The sequence below is a fragment of the Rhipicephalus sanguineus genome, chromosome 11 (assembly GCF_013339695.2).
Source record: "Rhipicephalus sanguineus isolate Rsan-2018 chromosome 11, BIME_Rsan_1.4, whole genome shotgun sequence".
In the NCBI taxonomy this organism is placed as follows: domain Eukaryota; kingdom Metazoa; phylum Arthropoda; class Arachnida; order Ixodida; family Ixodidae; genus Rhipicephalus; species Rhipicephalus sanguineus.
The window spans coordinates 121392840-121411577 of record NC_051186.1 but is presented as its reverse complement, the minus strand read 5'-3'; the positions used below and the strand labels follow the sequence as shown (position 1 = coordinate 121411577).

Here is an 18738-nt window from a genome sequence, read left to right as displayed (position 1 = left end):
ACCACTTGGGTCTGAGTAGCGGGGCTCAGGCTCGAGATAAATAAAGAAGAGTCTTTAGGCTTGACCGTCATCTCACAAGTGGTGGAGGTGCTGGGTGTTGGAGAGCGGCGACGCGGAAAACGGGAAGCAGCGGCTCCGTTGAGGCTCTGCGGAGATGCAGAACGACGTTCGGAAGCTTGGTAGGGGCGACTGTATTGCCGCGAGTCTTTTATTTCATGCGTTGAAGCTTCACCCACAAAGACTGTGGGCAACGCGCTGCGCAAGCCTCGCCGTGATGTGTAGCAAGCTTCGCGATTGTTTTGGAACAATCCGTTAAGATTACGCGCCGCACGAGAATGTTCCAGCTTTGTCGAGAGATAACGCCGCCAACAGCGATATCGCTGGAAAGTTCGATAGCGCCTGTATAAAAGCCGACGCGCTTGACTGCTTGTCAGTTGATCGACGGTCGACGCCCCGTTCGCCGCTATTATTGTACAGCGTGTATTGCTGTAGTTTGACTATCAGTTTCCCGGCCACAAGTTCGGCCAAATAAACAGTTTCATCTCGGACGTGCTGACTGCCGTCTTCGTCGACGTCACGACCCCGTGACAGTATTGTGGAACCGGAGCAGGAAACTCGTCTCGTTCATGGTAGTCGTAACCCCGTCTTTCGTCCTGTTGACGGCGTCGGCAAAACCGGGAAATATGGCCACGGACTCCACAATAGTAGCACACTGGTCGAGGTGGGCGCCAGGCATTGGGAGAGGGAAGCGACGCTCGTGGTGACAAAGCATTCACAGAACCGTGCATTGTGGGCGCGTGGGGTGGTATCTGTTGAGGAGGCGCTAGGGCCGCAACCTGGGCGTAAGTTGGTGTCGGGACGGGGTCGTGCCTGGGAATTTCCGTACACCTCATGGCAACAAGTTCTTCTCGGACAATGTTGCGGAGGCTGCTGCCCGGAGATGTCGTACGGAGCTCAAGAGGGTAAGACATAGCCTGTGCTTGGAGTTCCTCTCTTATGATGGAACGAATCAAGCTGCGTAGCTCGGTGTCATTGGTTGCGCTCAGATGAGATGTGTCAGGCTGCAAACGGAGCAGATGGAGCTCATCAAGGCGCTGACACGTGGCGACGATTTCCGAGACGGTAGTGGGGTTCTGCACTGCAAGGGCGTTGAATGCCGTAGCGCCAATTGCTTTGAGCAGGTGGCGCACCCTGTCCGTCTCCGTCATTGAGCTGTTCACTCGGCGACAAAGGGCGAGGACATCTTCTATGTAAGACGTGTATCACTCGCCGGTTTGCTGGACACGCTCCGCTAATTTCTTTTTCGCGATGTCGGAGCGTATTGAAGGGTTCGCGAAAATCTGTCGTAGCTGGTGCTTAAAGGAGGTCCAATCGACGAAGTCCAACTCGTGGTTGAAAAACCAAGTCTTGGCTACACCCGTCAGGTAGAAGGCGACACGAGTAAGTTTTGCAGGGTCGTTGAATAATGCGATGGCAGTAAGGGTCTTGCTGTTGACAGGAGGCCAGCTGCGTGTGGCGATTGTAAGGAAGCGGGCCACCAACCGCTAGTGCCGATAACGTAAGTGGACGCGTAGCGTCTTCATCGTGGGAGGAGCAATGAAGAGGCTTGCACGGAGATGTTAGTGGCAGAGGGCAACGAGAGAGCGCGTCGGCATCTTGGTGTTGTTTTCCAGATTTGTAAAGGACGTCAAATGAATACTCCTGTAGCCGGAGCACCCAGCGGCCGAGGCGTCCGGACAAATTCTTAAGTGATGACAACCAGCCTAGCGCGTGGTGGTCTGTAATTACGGTAAAATGGCGTCCGTAAAGATATGGGCGGAATTTCTGTACGGCCCAAATTACAGCCAGGCATTCCTGCTCTATGATGGAGTAGTTTTGTTCAGCAGTTGTGAGTGCGCGGCTGGCGTAGGCAACGACCCTTTCTCGAGCAGTTGCATCACGCTGTAGGAGGACGGCACCGATGCCATGCCCGCTAGCGTCGGTGTGTAGACAAGTAGGGGCGTGCTCATCGAAATGACAGAGGATGGGGTCAGATGTTAGTGCCGCCTTGAGGGTGTCAAAAGCGATTTCGCATTCGGTTGTCCAAGTGAAGGCTGTGCCCGACGTCAGCTGTTTGTGCAAGGGCGACGCGATGGAGGCGAAGTCGCGGATGAAGCGGCGAAAATACGACGCGAGGCCGAGAAAACTGCGTAACTGCGTTTGATTTTCAGGGCGAGGGAAGCATGTAACGGCATTCACCTTGTCAGGATCTGGACGAACACCATCTTTGCTAACAAGGTGGCCCAATACGATGATGCTCTTTCTGGCAAAATGACATTTTTTTGTATTGAGTTGAAGCCCAGCGTTAGAAATGCACGTCAAAACTTCGTCCAATCGCTCGAGATGCTGGCGGAAAGTGGAAGAAAAAATAACGATGTCATCAAGATAGCATAAGCAGGTCTTCCACTTCAGGCCACGAAGAACCGTGTCGATCATACGCTCAAACGTTGCCGGAGCGTTGCATAAACCGAAGGGCATTACATTGAACTCATAGAGGCCATCGGGTGTTGCAAAGGCTGTCTTGTCTTTGTCCACTTCATGCATAGGTATTTGCCAATACCCTGACCGAAGATCAAGGCTTGAGAAATATTCAGCGCCCTGAACGGAGTCGAGGGCATCGTCAATTCGCGGCATCGGATATACATCTTTGCGCGTGATCTTATTGAGAGCTCGATAATCGACGCAAAATCGTACCGAGCCGTCCTTCTTCCGGACGAGCACAACAGGCGACGACCAAGAACTGGACGATGGCCGAATAATGTCGCGTTTCAGCATGTCAGCGACGTTGTCCTCGATGATTTTACGCTCTGCAGAGGAGACGCGGTATGGTCGGCAGCGGACAATGGAATTGCCCTCGGTTTCGATGCGGTGTACGGCGACGGATGTGCGACCCAGAAGCTTGGAGTGGACGTCAAAAGAAGCGCTGTGTTTTCGAAGTAGTGCTAAGAGATCTTATATATATATATATATATATATATATATATATATATATATATATATATATATATATATATATAAAAGCCACAACGCAAAATAATTTAGAAAAGTACTTTCCGATGCGCGGAATCGAACGTGCGACCTCTCGCTCTGCAGCGCGTGGCGTTAGACGGCTAAGCCACGAAGAGTAGGTCGTTCAGCATGCTAATGGTGAGCTATTTATATACACCATTTACTTCATTGTGCTTTCTTGGTCACCAGCGAGATGGCGCGAAGTGCGCTAAGGGCACGCCTTAAAGGTCGTCGCTCCGCTCGTTGCAAAGCGCGCGCGCGCTCTTCCTGTTAAGCGAGAGGCGCGAGATGTACTTTGTACTACAGGGCGTGGTCGCCGGCGGGTGCGCTTATCTCCTGAGTAGGAAGGTTTTTGTGTCTTGTGCTTCCAGCGAGACGTCCGCGCCAAAGTTACAGCGCGTACGAAGGTTACTTCGCACGTTGCAGCGGCCGCGTTTGCGAAAGAAGCGCGCTGTTCAAACAGAAAGAAGCAATAAATGTTACAACAGTTAGTTCGCGCTGGTCCTTTGTGTACCTCTGCATTCGTTTCGTGCGTCCTTCTTCATGTTTGAGCAGCGCGTTTTAAGTGTCGAGCTGTGACACTTAATAGCTCGCGCTCGTCCTGTGTGTGTTCTTTTCGTGCCTCCTTTGCGCTTGATCGACGCGCTGGAAATTTCGAGCTGCCTTCCGTTTTTTGTGTTACATTCCAGTTTGTTGCTATCGCATTCATTGCTTCGCCGTTGCGGCGAAACTGTGACTTTTTTACTCTTCTAGCACGGTATATCACATATGTTAACGTTGTTCCTTCGTGACATGAAACCCGCATAGCGTCTTTTTGCGAAGTCGTTTCAAGCAATTCCATGGCTCTGTTGTAGAATACTGGACTTCCGACCAGGCGGCCCAGGTTCGAATCCCGTTCCAACCTGGGTAGTTTTTCTCTTATTTGGCGATAGCAGTGACGGAAACTGGCGGCGGCGGAAAACTGCGGCGCCAAAAACGGCCGTCGTTTTGACCTCATAAGAGCTTTCGCTGTAAAAAACGAATCTTGCTGACGGAGCGCTGAAGTCGACGTAATTTCCTCAAAGTTCTTAAGAAATTACTTCGGAAAAGGTTTGAGAACATCCACGCAACAGAGGTTACTTGATGTAATACAGTAAGAAATGTGATATGCTGCGGCCGCGCGACCGCCTAATTGAGGCTTCATTCTGGTATGCCCTATTTATTCACACAGACAGACGAATGTAGGAGTGTATGTCACATAGTTCGCTTTCAGGAACTGCTTGTCTTTCCCGAAAGTAGCTTGTTTGGCGAGACCCCAGCGCGGTGACCACGCGTAACATGTGCTCACTGTACGTATTATGCAAACAGGTAGCACCTGTAAAAAATTCTGATTTTACTTTTTGTACAATATTGTATTTTCACTGTAAAAACTTCCCTCGTTTCGAAAGTCTTCACACACGTGCACAGGAGCGGTTCCGCGAGGCAATTTCGTAGAGCGCCAACAGCCGGACCTTTGATGCCTTATCCTACCGAGCACGCAAGAGAGGTACGCCCGATAGAGGGTGACTCCGTAACTCTTCGTCCGCGATAGTGTTACGTCTTAGCGGTCTCGCTTTAACTAAATACGAGTGCTTCAGAACGAAACGTGAAATAAAGCACGAAAAATTCGGCAGATTTCATGCCCTGTGGGAATCGGTTTCATGCGAAGCAGCCGGCCATTGATTATGTCGGCTGCATTTTTGGCTTTAAGCCAAGCGTTACGAGAAGAATCGACATGTTTTTATAAGTGTACTGGTTGTGTACCAGGAACGTCGACTACACTGGCGTTTGAAGGGTAACTGATGGTCTGACGTAACGTCAGAACTCACGTTAGAGCACGGACGCCAGTATTAGAGAGTTCGAGAATTGGGGAACCAAGATGCTGGGTCCCCAAGCTGCGTTGGGCAGCCTGCGCTTGCGTTCGGTTGATCAGCAGAGTTTGAGAATTGTGCCGACGCAGGCTGCGCGTTGGGTCAAACGCACGGAGGGCCACACGTGACGCAATTAAAATCGAGCGAGACGCGGACCATACTGCGCCGTGGCCCGTGCTGCGTCTGTGTCTGCTCGCTGGTGACCCAAGACGCCTTGGGGACCCACGCTAGTTTTCAATTTTTGCGTCTTGGGTCAACGCGAGCGCAAGAGCCCAAGAGTGGCTTGGGTTCTGCGCATGCGCCCTGGAGGCTTGCAAGCCTCTTGGGTCCCCAAGCTCCTTGGGGCCCCAATTCTCAAACTCTCTGTTATCGAAACGAAGTCCACGTTGCGATGGTGTGCATATCATGTGCAACTTTCGTTAGCGTGTTCGTTCGAGAAAGAGCAACGCTTGAATATAGCTTGCTGAGTCATAGGAATACAAAATGCACTGTTGATTAGACTGCTATAAAAGCAGACTCAACACTGGAACCACAGCAGACGTTAACCCGACCTGACGCCTGTATGATAGGAGTAAATATGTAATGTTTATTGATTTGTTATAAAATTAGATAGCCGGCACTGCAACCACGATTGACATTGTACCGACATAAATCCTGCAAACAGTCTTTTTCCCAAAGCAGCTTCCACACCTGGTGTGGCTCTGTGGTAGATTATCTGATTGCCACGTAAAGTGCTTGGCTTCGATTCTTGCTCGGATCCAGATATTTATTCATTACATTCGCCGGGTCAACGCTGCCGTTGTCGGTTTTTCTTAACGCTCTCGCGTTTAAATTATCAACGTCTGCTCTCGCTGTCCCTGGGTAGATATAAATGTCAATCAAATGTGGCGCATACCCGCATACCGCGTCCAAACATGTAGGGTTTGACGATGTACGCGACGGGATTTTCGCGTTATTCATGTCATAACCAGACAATCATATTACTCAAACTCTGTTACCCTCCTGTACGAACTTCGGTGTCCACCAAGTTAAGGAGGCAAACACGAGAGCACCCAGACATAAGCGGCTAGATAGATAGATAGATAGATAGATAGATAGATAGATAGATAGATAGATAGATAGATAGATAGATAGATAGATAGATAGATAGATAGATAGATAGATAGATAGATATAGACAGACAGACAGACAGACAGACAGACAGACAGACAGACAGACAGACAGACAGACAGACAGACAGATAGATAGATAGATAGATAGATAGATAGATAGATAGATAGATAGATAGATAGATAGATAGATAGATAGATAGATAGATAGATAGATAGATAGATAGATAGATAGATAGATAGATAGATAGATAGATAGATAGATAGATAGAAACGCTCTAAATGCCTTAGGTTCGCTAAGAAATGTTTCGCATTTAAAGTCACCTTCCTTGAGCTCACCTTGAATATCTTGTCTTGGACCATCTGAATGGCGATGCTGTAGTAATTTCCCGCGGACAGGGGGACATTGGAATTCGTAAACTTACCTCCCGACACCTTGTACCACAAATAGCCTTGAAGGAGTTCGATAGCGACGAATGTATTGTCTAACTGGCCCTCTTCGTATACATAGATTTCAGACATCGCCCTGCACAATAAAAGTTGCGTGTGTTACGACATCTCGGACCTAAGACATCAGGGCTCCCCGGATGCGCTGCCATATTGTGCACAGGAGAATATCAGTTGTTTGTAAGTTCACGTGAGTCTGCTAACAGGGACAGCAAAGATCTGTAGAGAGAAAAACGCCCACAGAACATCTGTGTGAAAAAAAAAAACCCAGTTGCACTGCTTTCACGACGGAAATTTTAAAAATCTGTCAAAGATAAAGGAAGCTACTGGAACATTTACGCGCCTGTACTCAGGCGATTGTATTAGCACCCCAAAAATTTTTGTTCTTACCCCCGCAGGTCTCTACATTTATTGTCTGGAGTGATTGTTCGTATCACAAGCTGCCCACCAGGAGGTGATGTAGTAGCACAAGAAGCGGCATGATTTACACGCTCTGGTGCGATGGTCTTTCTTTTTGTTTGTTCGCGCTAAACCATTCCTCCATTGCTGATTAGTGTGAACTTGAAAACTTATTCTTACATAGTGATAGCATATTCGGCTCCGGACAAATTTGTGTGATTTGCCATTTCGTGACTGCCACTAAAACCATCAAGTGTTGGTGCGATGGTGCCAACGTACAATACAGGGGGAATGGAAAGAAACGCAAACAACGCGGCGTGCTGTTTTCATCTCGCTCAAAATTTGGTGGCAATGAAAATACGTTAGAGCAGTTCTTTATTGTATCATGGAACACTTGTGTCTTTTTATTACCATTCATGCTGCAACCGCTTGAAAAGAAACGCGAAACAGCAGACAATGTACACGCCGCACTGTTCGCGTTTATTTTCATCCCCGCTGTACATTGAGGGACGTAGACTGCGCCGAACGAAAATTCGACGAGTCGAGGAAGGCCAAGGAGACAAACCTGAATGCATAATCGCATCGCATGTTAGAAGCTGTCGGCCACTCCTTGCATGAATGGCTACTGTCCCGGAGCATATTACATGCATAATTTTGCGCTGTCACTTACCCGATTGGTATGACAGCCGCCTTCTTGCGCATATTTTGGGACGGTGTTGTTAAGGTAGCTGAAGCCCGCGTTCCCAGACATAATTGATTAATGGAATCAAAATGCTGTAACGTGGTCATAATAACTAAAATTACGAAAATATCAAAACCGCTGTTGTTTCTATGAGTGTACGTTGAGTATTGTCTCATGGCTCTCAAAGTTTGATTGTTCAACGAGGCAGTGTGGTACACATGTCGTCCTGCGCTGTAATGAGGGTAGCAACAGCAGATGTGTCCGTTTGTCCTTGAAGTGCCACATGCCTGGTGGTCGGGGACATTCAACTGAGGTGAGCAGTGTGCACGTGAGGTCGGTGCGAGAACGGTTCCTATGCGTAACACAGCCATATTAGAACTTGCATGCTTCGCATATACAATAAACAAACACTGTTGTGCGTGCTGACGGCATAGTATCCGTCGTCTTGGACACGCCGTAATGAATACAAGGGGAGGCTGCCGACTACTTGTGACCGTGAATGTCGCCGGGCTCATACACGATTGACATCACGTAGACGTCAGCCCGCGCCAATCAGCACTGAGTACGAATGTAGAAAGTCGAAGCGTACAATGTATCGCTGCAGAACCACCAACTTCTGAAGGTCAAGCCGTCAAAATAAGGTGTTGGCAGAGCTATGTCCATCTTGTTCAACCAGCCAAACTAAACAGCAGGAAAAAAATAAGACGAGTCGATCACTTTTTCTGTCAATGCTTCCACGAAGCATTGCGTTAAGCCGTGTTCAGACTACGTGCGCAACGTACGCATCGTCGGTAAGGATCGTGACCGTAAACGTAATCAACGTAATGAGCTTGTTCAGACGTTGTCGTATTTAGCGTGAATTACGTAACGTTTGGGGCGTAAATTTTAGGGGGCCCGACGACAATTACTGATGCGACCGTTACGTACGACCAATGGGCAAAGCAGTTGCGGTTTTCATTTTCCTATCACGGGACTTTTGTCCTCCCCAGATTCCGCGTCTTCATGCGCGTCTTGAAAGTCACGCAGTAGCGTGTCTGTGCAGTTGGTTTGCCGGTGTTTATTGTGTTGTGTGCCCGTGGCCAGTAACCATGACCTACCCAGGCGGAAGCGCATTCGCTGTGCAGTGATGAAATACTCGTAGAAGTGCGACAGAGGCCCGCACTGTAGGACCATGCGTCTGAAATCGTACCGGGACAAGCAGCTGCAGAACGACGCCTGGCTGGGATTTTGACAGAGGTTGGAATTCTGCATATGACCGATTGTTGACAATGCACGAGCTGCAGAACCTTCAAGCCAAATACTTGCTGCAGCATATTCGCTCTTTCCAGCTCCTAGAGGGGTCGCTGCGGTCGTTTCAAGATGGAGGAGCCAACGATGATGGGCGCTCCGCGAAAACGTGCGCGCTTGGAAGAGCGGGCTGCTTCCGAGCTCTTGGTGTCGCTGGAAGCAATTTACCGTCTCGGAAAAGAAACCCAGCGATGTGTTGTTGAAGGCGAGGCTACCTTTAATGCCGGCCACATCGTGTGTTGTGGTATCACGCAGTGTACGGATACCGTCGTCCGTATTCAGGCGTTTTGTCTCCAGACAAGTGCTCTGAAAGGCCCACCGCACACGGTGAAGATCGACGTGTCCAAGGAAACTTGCTCCATAAGGGTGAGTTGATGTATTGCAACTCCTAATAAACCAAACGCGGCCGGTGCTCTTACGCGAGATTTCCTAAATGGACAAACATCGCGAGCTCACATGCGCCGCTAGTTCACGCAGTGCGTAGCCGAAAAATTGTCTCTCGTCGTGGATTAGACAGGCACACAGAAAGATGCGACAATCGCGTTTTGCTACGGGCAAAATGCCACGAATGTCCGTTTTGTCGCGAGCTCTTGATGCAAGCAGTACTTACCTTTCCAATTACGACCTCACATCTAAGAACGCAGCTCGGCTAAATAATTATTTGAGTCGCGTTAGAGCCGATGATTTCGTGACTTGTTTTGCATGGTAGTGTAGGCATGCGCAGAGGCGTCTGTCACCGAATTGCTGTGGAGCGCACCCCGTGCCATTTCTCTCCTCAAACGGCGCTGTTTTGCATGAGTGCATGTCGCGTACCAGTGTTTATTATGTGCCTTTTCTTTTCCTTTCAAACATAACCTGTAGGCCCATGTACCATGTAGCATTTCATGGGGAAGGACGAAATGAAAATTTCGGTTCAGTGAACAGGAATATTCAAAATGATTATTATATTTTTGATGGTTGCATGTGATCGCTTCAATCACATAAAGAAAAGCGGTATCTTTAACCAGAAGCTGGCTATAACAGCATATACGGCAATGCTGTGTGTAAGAAAAAACTTAAAAAGACCGAAATAATTCGATTCATGTTAAATTAAGATAACATGTGCTACATGCCACATATTGAATGCATTGCAGGGAGACTGCACGTGCAAGGCAGGCCTCTCGGGACACTGCAAACACCTGTTTGCAACATTGATTTATTTGAACAGGTGAGAATTTTCCTGATGTATGCGTCATGTATTTTTTTTAATGATATGCCACAAAGCATGTGCACGCTTAGCAACACAAATACAAATACAGCAAAATACAACCACTCCTGTCTTGTGCGAGTGCAGTTAAGCTACCGTTCAAGCGAACAAATTGATTTATCTACAGGCGAGATGCACGTTGTACACAAAGCAAAAATGCCCTGTATTTCACCTTTCAAGCTGTAGTTTAGAAATGTGAGCAGTGGAAATCCCCATTTGTGTTGCTGTGTCATACAACACTAAATTGCACGATTACCTAAAAGCAAAGGCAGAAAGGCACTTCAAATAAGAACACAATTTCTAGATGCGTTGTAACAAATTTTTATTCATTTTATTACAGAGCAAGTGCAGACAGCCTCGACTGGCTATCATGTACTGACGTACAGCAGCAGTGGGGTCGCATCAGTGCCACCAACCTGTACACGCCACGGCCAGTTGACAGATTTTGCCACGTTCAACAACATCCAAAAACGTGCTTCGACAAGGAGGTGGAGAAATCAATAAGAGCGGAACTTGTTAAGGCAGCACCAAACTCTAGTCTTGCAAAGCACAAGTCACGTCAGAGAAAGCCAGCAGCAGCGGTTGACAGCGATGCAAATGTGGCATGTTTTTTTACAACAGTGTTCGCCCATGATCGTGTAAATGCAAGTCTCAGGGAGTTCAGCACTTTTCAATTTTTTGAGGCTGTAAATGAAGCAACAACCGTTAAGCTGAAAAGGTTCTCACTGGCAAATCTTACCCCAAAAGAAAGAGAGTTCTACGAACAAAAGGTGTGTGTGAGCCATGAAAAAGCCAAACAAGTATGTCAGCGCACCGTGACTCAAAGTTGCACATTATGGCACAGTGAGAGACGAAAAAGGATAACTGGAAGTGTTTGCCGTGAGCTCTACACATTCAACGAAACTGAAAAATACACATGGGAAGCAAAACTAAACAGGATGTACTGCCGTGACTCCTTTGTAGGAAACCAGGCACCTGCATATGGCATCATGAATGAGCCAGTGGCACTTGAGGAGTATGAAGCCACTCATCAAGTAAAAGTCAGCCGACTGGGCCTTGTCATTTCACCAGAGGTTCCTTGGTTAGGCTACAGTCCTGATGGCATAAGCCGCCAGAGAAACATGAAAATTCTCCTCGAAGTCAAGTGTCCTGTACTTGGGAAGAATCACAGCATTGTGAATTTGGTGAAGGAAAAGAAGTTGCCGTATATTGTCCTTGACGGTGAGAAGTACGTGTTGAAGCCGGCCCACAAGTACTATTCTCAAGTGCAGCTTGGAATGCTCGTCCTGAACATGGACATTTGCCACTTCGTGGTGTTTTCTAAAGTAAGCAGCTTGGTCGTTGAGGTACCACGAGACCCTAAGCACATGAGGGATCTTTTGAGCAGGCTTCAGTTTGTTTATTTTAAGAAAATTCTTCCGAAGCTCGTCAGTATTGCTGCTGTGTGATGTGTGTTATATTACAGGATTTCCTGCGAGTTAGTGGGAATAAAAGTGCATGAGGCTATGATTGGGTCAGGTCATTTTATTTTCTTAAAGGCTCCTTTATCAGCGAGCGGGGTACATGTAATTGACCATTCAACGTAACATCTAATGGTACATTTGAAAAAAAGGTACATACACGATAAAAACATATATACACATTAAATGTATTTGTACAAAGGGTAATTGATGTGGCAAAACAGAAAAAAACAAAAGCACATAGCTTGGGGAGAGTACTTGTAAATACAACATTGTGGGGAAGGACATTTCAACCTGACACTGTCGCAGAAAAATGAAGCAAATAAAGTAGTTGTGCATGAACATGGTTTTATAACTTGGAGCGGATGGCTAGTACATTGTGATATCCTTGCTCACAAATGATAGCTGGATCGGGGTCATATGGACTAGAGCGGAGCACAAAATAAGGAGAGACTGTGCCTATTACCCATTTTTTGACAGGCGCGGGTCATTCGCGTGTACGGCTGTGGTGATGTCACTTCTGCTATGCTGAAATGACACGGACAATACAATGAATGATATCTTGCGTATAAAGCATCCTAGTGCCTCGCAACCATGCTGCGCAATTTTATTCTCAAAATGAAAGAGTGAACAGTCACTTCTCTAGATCACTTAACAGGTAAATGTGACAATCCACAATTGAATGCAGATGCTCATCAGCCTCTTTTACGTCCACTGCAGGACGAAAGCCTCTGCAAATTACCCCCAACCCAACGTGTCTGCGCGAGCTGATTCCATTCTATACCAACAAATTTCTTATTTCGTCGCTTCACCTAACACATTGCCATTCTCGGGCGTGCTTCACTTCTTGCTATCGATTCCTATGTCCTGACCATTTTTTATCTGCCCTTGTCATGACGTGATCTGCGGAAGTCAATTTTTCCCTGTAATTTCTAACAGGATATCAGCTACCCCGGTTTGTTAGAACTGGCGAAATGAAATGGTTGCACACTTTCAGCTTTAGTGACAGTGGTAAGTTGCCGGTCAAGAGTTGAGAATGCTTGCCGTATGCGCACCAACCCATCCTTATTCTTCCATAAAGTTCCTTTACAACAATTGGATCCCCTGCTTGGCCTAGCTAGACGTACTCTTCCACTGATTCTAGGGTCCGGTTCTCTGTCATCAATTCTCGCTCTTTCGGCAAACAGTTAGCATTATCTTTGTCTTCTGCATATTCGCCTTCAACCTTACTTAGAGGTTTTGTTCAGCCCCGCCACAGTGGTTATGGCGGTCGACTGCTGACTAGAAGCTCGCAGGATCGTATCCCGGCCGCGGCGGCTTCACTCCCTCACGAAACTTAACCTAACCCAATTTCATGGGTAATTAGAAACTCTCATGGAGTCTTCGCGTGAAGAAAAAAATGTCATTAAATACAACATTACCCAAAAGCTCTCCTGAAATGAATGTTATTCATTTTAACAAATAAAAATGAATGAATCAGGAAATGGTGCCATCAGCGTTTGGCACCTCCATCCCCCTCCCCCTTTCTCGCTTCCTTATTTTGCTCCCTTAATCCCCTTCCCTCTGATTAGGGTAGCAAAACGGACGCGAGTCTGATTGACATCTCTTTCTTTCATGTCCTCGTCCTGCTCTCAGTTGTAGTATCCATTACTCAGTGCACGTACTATCGGATACCGTCCTGGGATCCTTATTCTTGGAACCTCATGGTGTAGTACGCTATAGCAACAAGCCCAACCTACAAGGGTGGTCTAACGCTACTTAGGTCTAACTTAGTTACACAGGAGCAGAATAACGTTGGGAGCCGGGCGTTAGGTCAAGGTGGTAATTATGCTCTATTCCTTGAAGAAGAAAACATGGTCCGAAGCGGCACGGCATAAGCCAGCTAAGAAGAAGGGTTGAAGCATTTTTCGAAGGCCTTCAATAGATGCCACCCGCCACGGTGTTCTAGTGGTTATGGTGCTCGACTGCTGGCCCGCAGGTCGCGGGATCAAATCAGGGCCGCGGCGGCCGCATTTTCGAAGGAAGCAAAAATGTTTGAGGCTTGTTTACTTAGCTTTAGGTGTACAATAAAGAATTCCATGTGGGTGAAACTTCCGGAGCGCTCCACTACGGCGTCTCTCATAATCGTTTCGTGGTTTTGGTACGTTAAACCCAACAATTATTATTATTATCGAGGCTTGCTTCATATTTTCGATCATTTTCTTGTGATTCGTTGCTGTACTGCTGAAAAGTACGATGTCGTCTGCAAACCGCAAATTAAGGTATTGTCGCTTAATCTTCATTCCTGTGTCCTGCTAAACTTTCCATCATCGCAAAAAAAAGACATTCTGTTCACTTTTGTTGCACTTTCAACTTTCACAAAAATTTCTCATCAGCAAGTATAGGTGCACACAAGTTGGTGAGGCCACATGCAGTTATGAAGAGGTGATTGATGTATGGCAGCATTTCCCAGTTCACAGTAGTGCGAAAAGTTTTAAATATCTTAATGCGCTGGATAGCCCGCTCCACATGTACCCTTGCTCGTGCTATTTCAGTTGTTTTGGTGGCATCATTGTCTTGAAATTGGCAATCTTTCTTTGAAAATGGGGGCCTAATTATACCAATTGCACGGGATGCACACAAGTCGTCAATAAAAAAACCCTGGTCAACCATGATATCATCTGTGAAGGGTTCAAACAGCTCCAACAGCCCACACTGCTCTGTTATTGCCTTATCAGATGCACGACCCCCATACGCATCGCTTACAAATGTTATAGTGCCTCCCGGACTAACACATACAAGAAATTTAATTGTGTATGTGCTCTTCTACTGGGAATACGTGAGTAAGCGGCATGTCAGACATCTTGACCTCTCAACGGGAATTTCGGTACAATCGACTACACCTCGGACCCTGCTGTACTTTTCAAAGTGCACAGGCATGTTGTTCAGCACTTCCTCTTTGGTTGGCCATTCAATGGCTGACTGGAGGACCGCTGCGACCAAGGGTAGTGTGTGAACAAAATACCTGTGCACTGAAGATATGCTGCATTGAAAGAGGACGGAGAGACATGAAAATGAAGTAGCTTGCTTTAACACGATGAACACCAACAAAACCCTGTCTGCCACTGAAGCTTCCATTTTTTTTCATTTTCATATCTTTCTACAATGGTAACAATGCTGTCAAAAAGTTGATGCGTTGGGATGCCAGTGAACGTGTTGAGCTGGGCATCAGTTACAATAAGCTCGGAGATGCGAAACTTTGTCAGACATTCATGCTGTGTATTAACTTGGGTGGCCTTGTCTGACTTTGAAGCCATACCCAACTCCTGGAGCAGAAGGAGTGCCTCAGCTGCTGTGTGTTCTGAAATCACAAAATACATTAAAACACATTGTATACAGTAATTAGGGTAGTACATAAACAACCAAGAATTTACCTGATGAAGCTTCCACGTGGGGCGAGTGTGAAGCTGCGCAGGAGCTTGAAGAGGTGATCCACTCATCAAGGGATGGTTCTGAAAGTTTCGATTTGAATTTATTTGCCGCATGATATGTCAAATCATGACGGTTGGACTAAAGGTAAAATATACATATGTGTCACTTGACAGGCCCACAGCCTTATATTTAAGTACATTTTGGCAGCAGCAAATAGGGGAGAAAAGGAACAGAAAACTAGTAGGAAGAAAAAGAAGTTTGTAGCCAAAACATGCCCATGCGGTTCTCTTATCTCCACCTCAGCTGTGCCAGTTGGATGGACAAAATAGAGTGTTCTAGTCACTGCAATCAATCACTGCAAAGCATATCACTGAAACCGCATGTGCTGTGCCTGTCCCGCGTGGAAATGTTACGAGACAGTCTCTCCACCTATGTATTATTTCTACAGTGAGGCCATGCCAGCTAAACATGATCATCTTTTAAATATTGCATTCGAGAAAGGCTGCCAGTAAATGTAGCATGGTAATGTTTTAGAAGTGAATAAAATATAAAGGAGCTGGAACACGCGAAAAGATTATTGTTATTATCATGAACGTACTTTCTTCTAATATGAACACTGCTTTTAGAAAGGTCAGCTCACCGCAGTCTCCAGGTTTGTCTTGGTCGGATGAAGTGGCACATAAGCACTGTTCATGTCCTTCACTAGGTGTGACCGTTTCCAGGTCTGTGCTTCCTGCAACAGTGACAAGGTGGTCATCTTGCACAATATTAAGATAGCAAACTAATATATGAAATTACCCCCCCCCAGTCATGTTTGTAACATCCTTTCAGCCAGAAATGTTGTAACATCACTGGCTGAAATTGCGGGAACTGCAGTAGATATGTTTAGGCAGTATCAACTCGCCAAATATACAAGAAACAAGTCGGGCTGACAAGATCGAGTTCAAATAATTTACACAAAAATCGGCTGAAAAGAACACATACTTCATGACCTTAGATGTTGTTTGAGGAAAACATGCACGCAGAATCTATTGCGCATTTCTATTTTTTTAACTCCCACTGTGCGCTTTCATTCAATCTTCTATTTTCAATCCCACTGACTAGTGAGATCCTACGCTCAATAATTAAAATAAGCAGTCACCTACACGACAAGTGATGTGAAACATGAATATTATTCATAGCACCAACCCCAATGCAGCCCACAAGGGGCGCTTTCACGCATGTCTCCTCCCGCCTGCTGATTAATGTGAGTGAGCAGTTGCTGCAACTGTGCTGCAGCAATCAACGAGAACCGTCCTCGTGTGCCCGTTAAACCATCAAGCCACTTGCGCCAATCTCTCTCATTCTGGATACGCGTGCTAACAGTTTGTTAAATTCTGTTTAGTTTTCGTGCCCACCCTATGAAGTTGAACACGCTCAATACGTTAAATTTTGGCCACCACGAAGCAGACCTGTCATAAATGCGCGTCAATGCAAGAAATAAACATCGAAGACATACCTCGGTCTCCCGTAGCGTAACTTCTGCTGGTCTTTCTCGCCTTCGCTGGGACGTCGTGAGCGCGCACAGGAATTTTGCGGGACGGCAGAACACCTTTCTTCAGACGCTGGCGCATCGGCTCGAAACCACCTTCATAAACGAGCTAGGTTCTATGAATCAGCAATGAAACAGGTGCAACTAGCCACCGAATTCCACAACGTACCAGGTTGCTCCAAAAGAAGTCGTCTTTCTCAAAGTGGTCGCTGCAAACCACCATTGTGTCACTCACGGGCTTTCCGATTCGCAGCTTTATAGTCTACAATTTTCTCTCCTCCTTGTCTTTAGGAAAGCAGTGAAGACTTGTTGTGCCAGGAACAGCACGATTACTGCACTGTGGGACGCAGCACATTCGATTGCTCCTCGCTTTTAGCGGCTTGCTTCTGTCAACCTCCATGCTTCTCAACGGTCCGGCCGCCCGCTCCGGAAAGGCGGTTCATCGGTGAATTTTTTTCGCGGCGGCCCGCGTGGTGGCGACACCGTAGCTGGAAAGAGCGAATAGTGTCTGCTGTGATGCGCGTATTGGTTGCTGAAGACGCCGGCATAACTTAGTAAAATACCTTTGTAGCGTTTACTGGTAGTCGCTCAATTTCGAATTTCTTTTTTTTTTGCACTCGTATAGCGATGCTCCAAGTTGCTTCATGAAGGCAGAACAGGCGTTCATAGGAGCCAAACTGGCCGCCCTACCCACACCTCGGCCGGACGAGAGGGCAGACGCGACATGCGTTAATGAGAGCGCACGTCACGTGTCCCCATTAGTCCAGCCAGCCCAGCCATGGTCAAACACGTGAACCTTGCTAGGCTGCAGCAATTGTTGCGAGGCCGCAGCGCACTTTCAGAACGGTGATTGGCGCGTCGTAAAAAAAATGTGCCTTACCGAAAAGCTCAATATGAACATACTAGGTCGTTAGCAACGCTAACGGGCAATGCAGCTGTTACGCGATACGACACTTGTGACAGATGCGACTGTAGTCTGAACCCGGCTTTACACTTGCACCGTGTTCTATAAAATAGTGATCCTCTCATAACTAATGTGGATGAGTGTACCGGATAACAACTTAAGCGTGTGTAGCTTGTAAATAACAAGCACTCACAGGAACGTGTAAAGCTGTTCTCAATTAATTTGAAAATAGCATATACGCGCACCTGAAATATCTGTAACTTAACTTGTTTGGTGTGATGGTGTGAATATGTATTGGTCTACTTTCTCTTTAATTTTCCTTTTGGTGGATTTTCTTTTTGCAGACAATTTTATTGCGCTCACATTATGCGTGAGTTAAAAGACAGCGTCTATCGACTCTTTTGCCGAAGAGGCGATGGGGAAAATACACACGCAAGATAAGTGGCATATTGGCCACTGCAATCTCGTATAATATCCGTGCCATTTCTGCACTCTTCCTTCAAGGCCACGTTTCGATGGACGCGAAATGCTAGAGGCCCGTGCACTTAGATTTGCACGCTGGAGAACAATAAGTGGTGAAAATTTCAGGACAATAAGGCGCGTCTCATAATCACACCGCGGTTTGGCATGTAAAGCCCCAACAATTATCTCTGTTCGTCTTGATCGTGCAAGGATTGTTTGTTTCGTAAGATTCCTTCTATATTTACCTTTGGTGTTATTTAACGTTGTGGTACATATATTTATGTAAAGTTCATTTCATTTTCCAGGGTTTCACTAAATTCGAAACTCTTCATCACACTGTTACCGATAGTCGGAGTGTTGGTTAGGGGCTACATGCCTCATTAATTACTCTTCTTTTGTGTGCCCCCTCTATTTGCTGCAACACCAGTTTCGCCAACCCCTACTGCAGAGGCATGATTTTTGTAATTCATAGGAATTCACGGATTTGGAGTGTAATTTCTAAAGCACCGTCCGGGTAACCTTCTACGATAAAACAATTTCTAAATCTGGTTCAGTAAGTAGCCGAGAAAGCAGTAAGGAAGTGCGGCGAAAAAGCCAGTGGTCCTTTTCCTTCGCAAACGAAGCTCATTATTGCTGAGTGAGTGAATATGCATTTTCACAAGACATTCTTCTGCTGCCTTTTCCGATAAAATGTATGTTAGGGAACACCGTGGTGGTACCGAAAAAAATATGAAGCATTCCCTGGGACCCACGTGTTTTCGTTTCATCACACCTTCGCCACGGTGTCGCACAGCCTCCTTTTCTTGCTTACATTTCACCCATTCACCCTCCTCTTTTGGTGCGCTGTGCATTTTCAGACGTCT

The 18738-nt window shown here is 46.6% G+C and overlaps 1 protein-coding gene across 1 annotated transcript; it reads right to left on the bottom strand.

Moving 5' to 3' along the window:
- Positions 1–13887: 13887 nt before the first annotated feature.
- On the bottom strand, positions 13888–16921 carry LOC119374115 (uncharacterized). The gene is made up of 4 exons (XM_037644184.2): positions 16477–16921; positions 15619–15711; positions 14981–15058; positions 13888–14907 (listed from the first exon to the last, which is right to left on the bottom strand). The coding sequence occupies exons 1-4, from the start codon at positions 16589–16591 to the stop codon at positions 14636–14638; spliced, it is 558 nt and encodes a 185-aa protein (XP_037500112.1). The 5' UTR covers positions 16592–16921; the 3' UTR covers positions 13888–14635.
- Positions 16922–18738: the final 1817 nt, after the last annotated feature.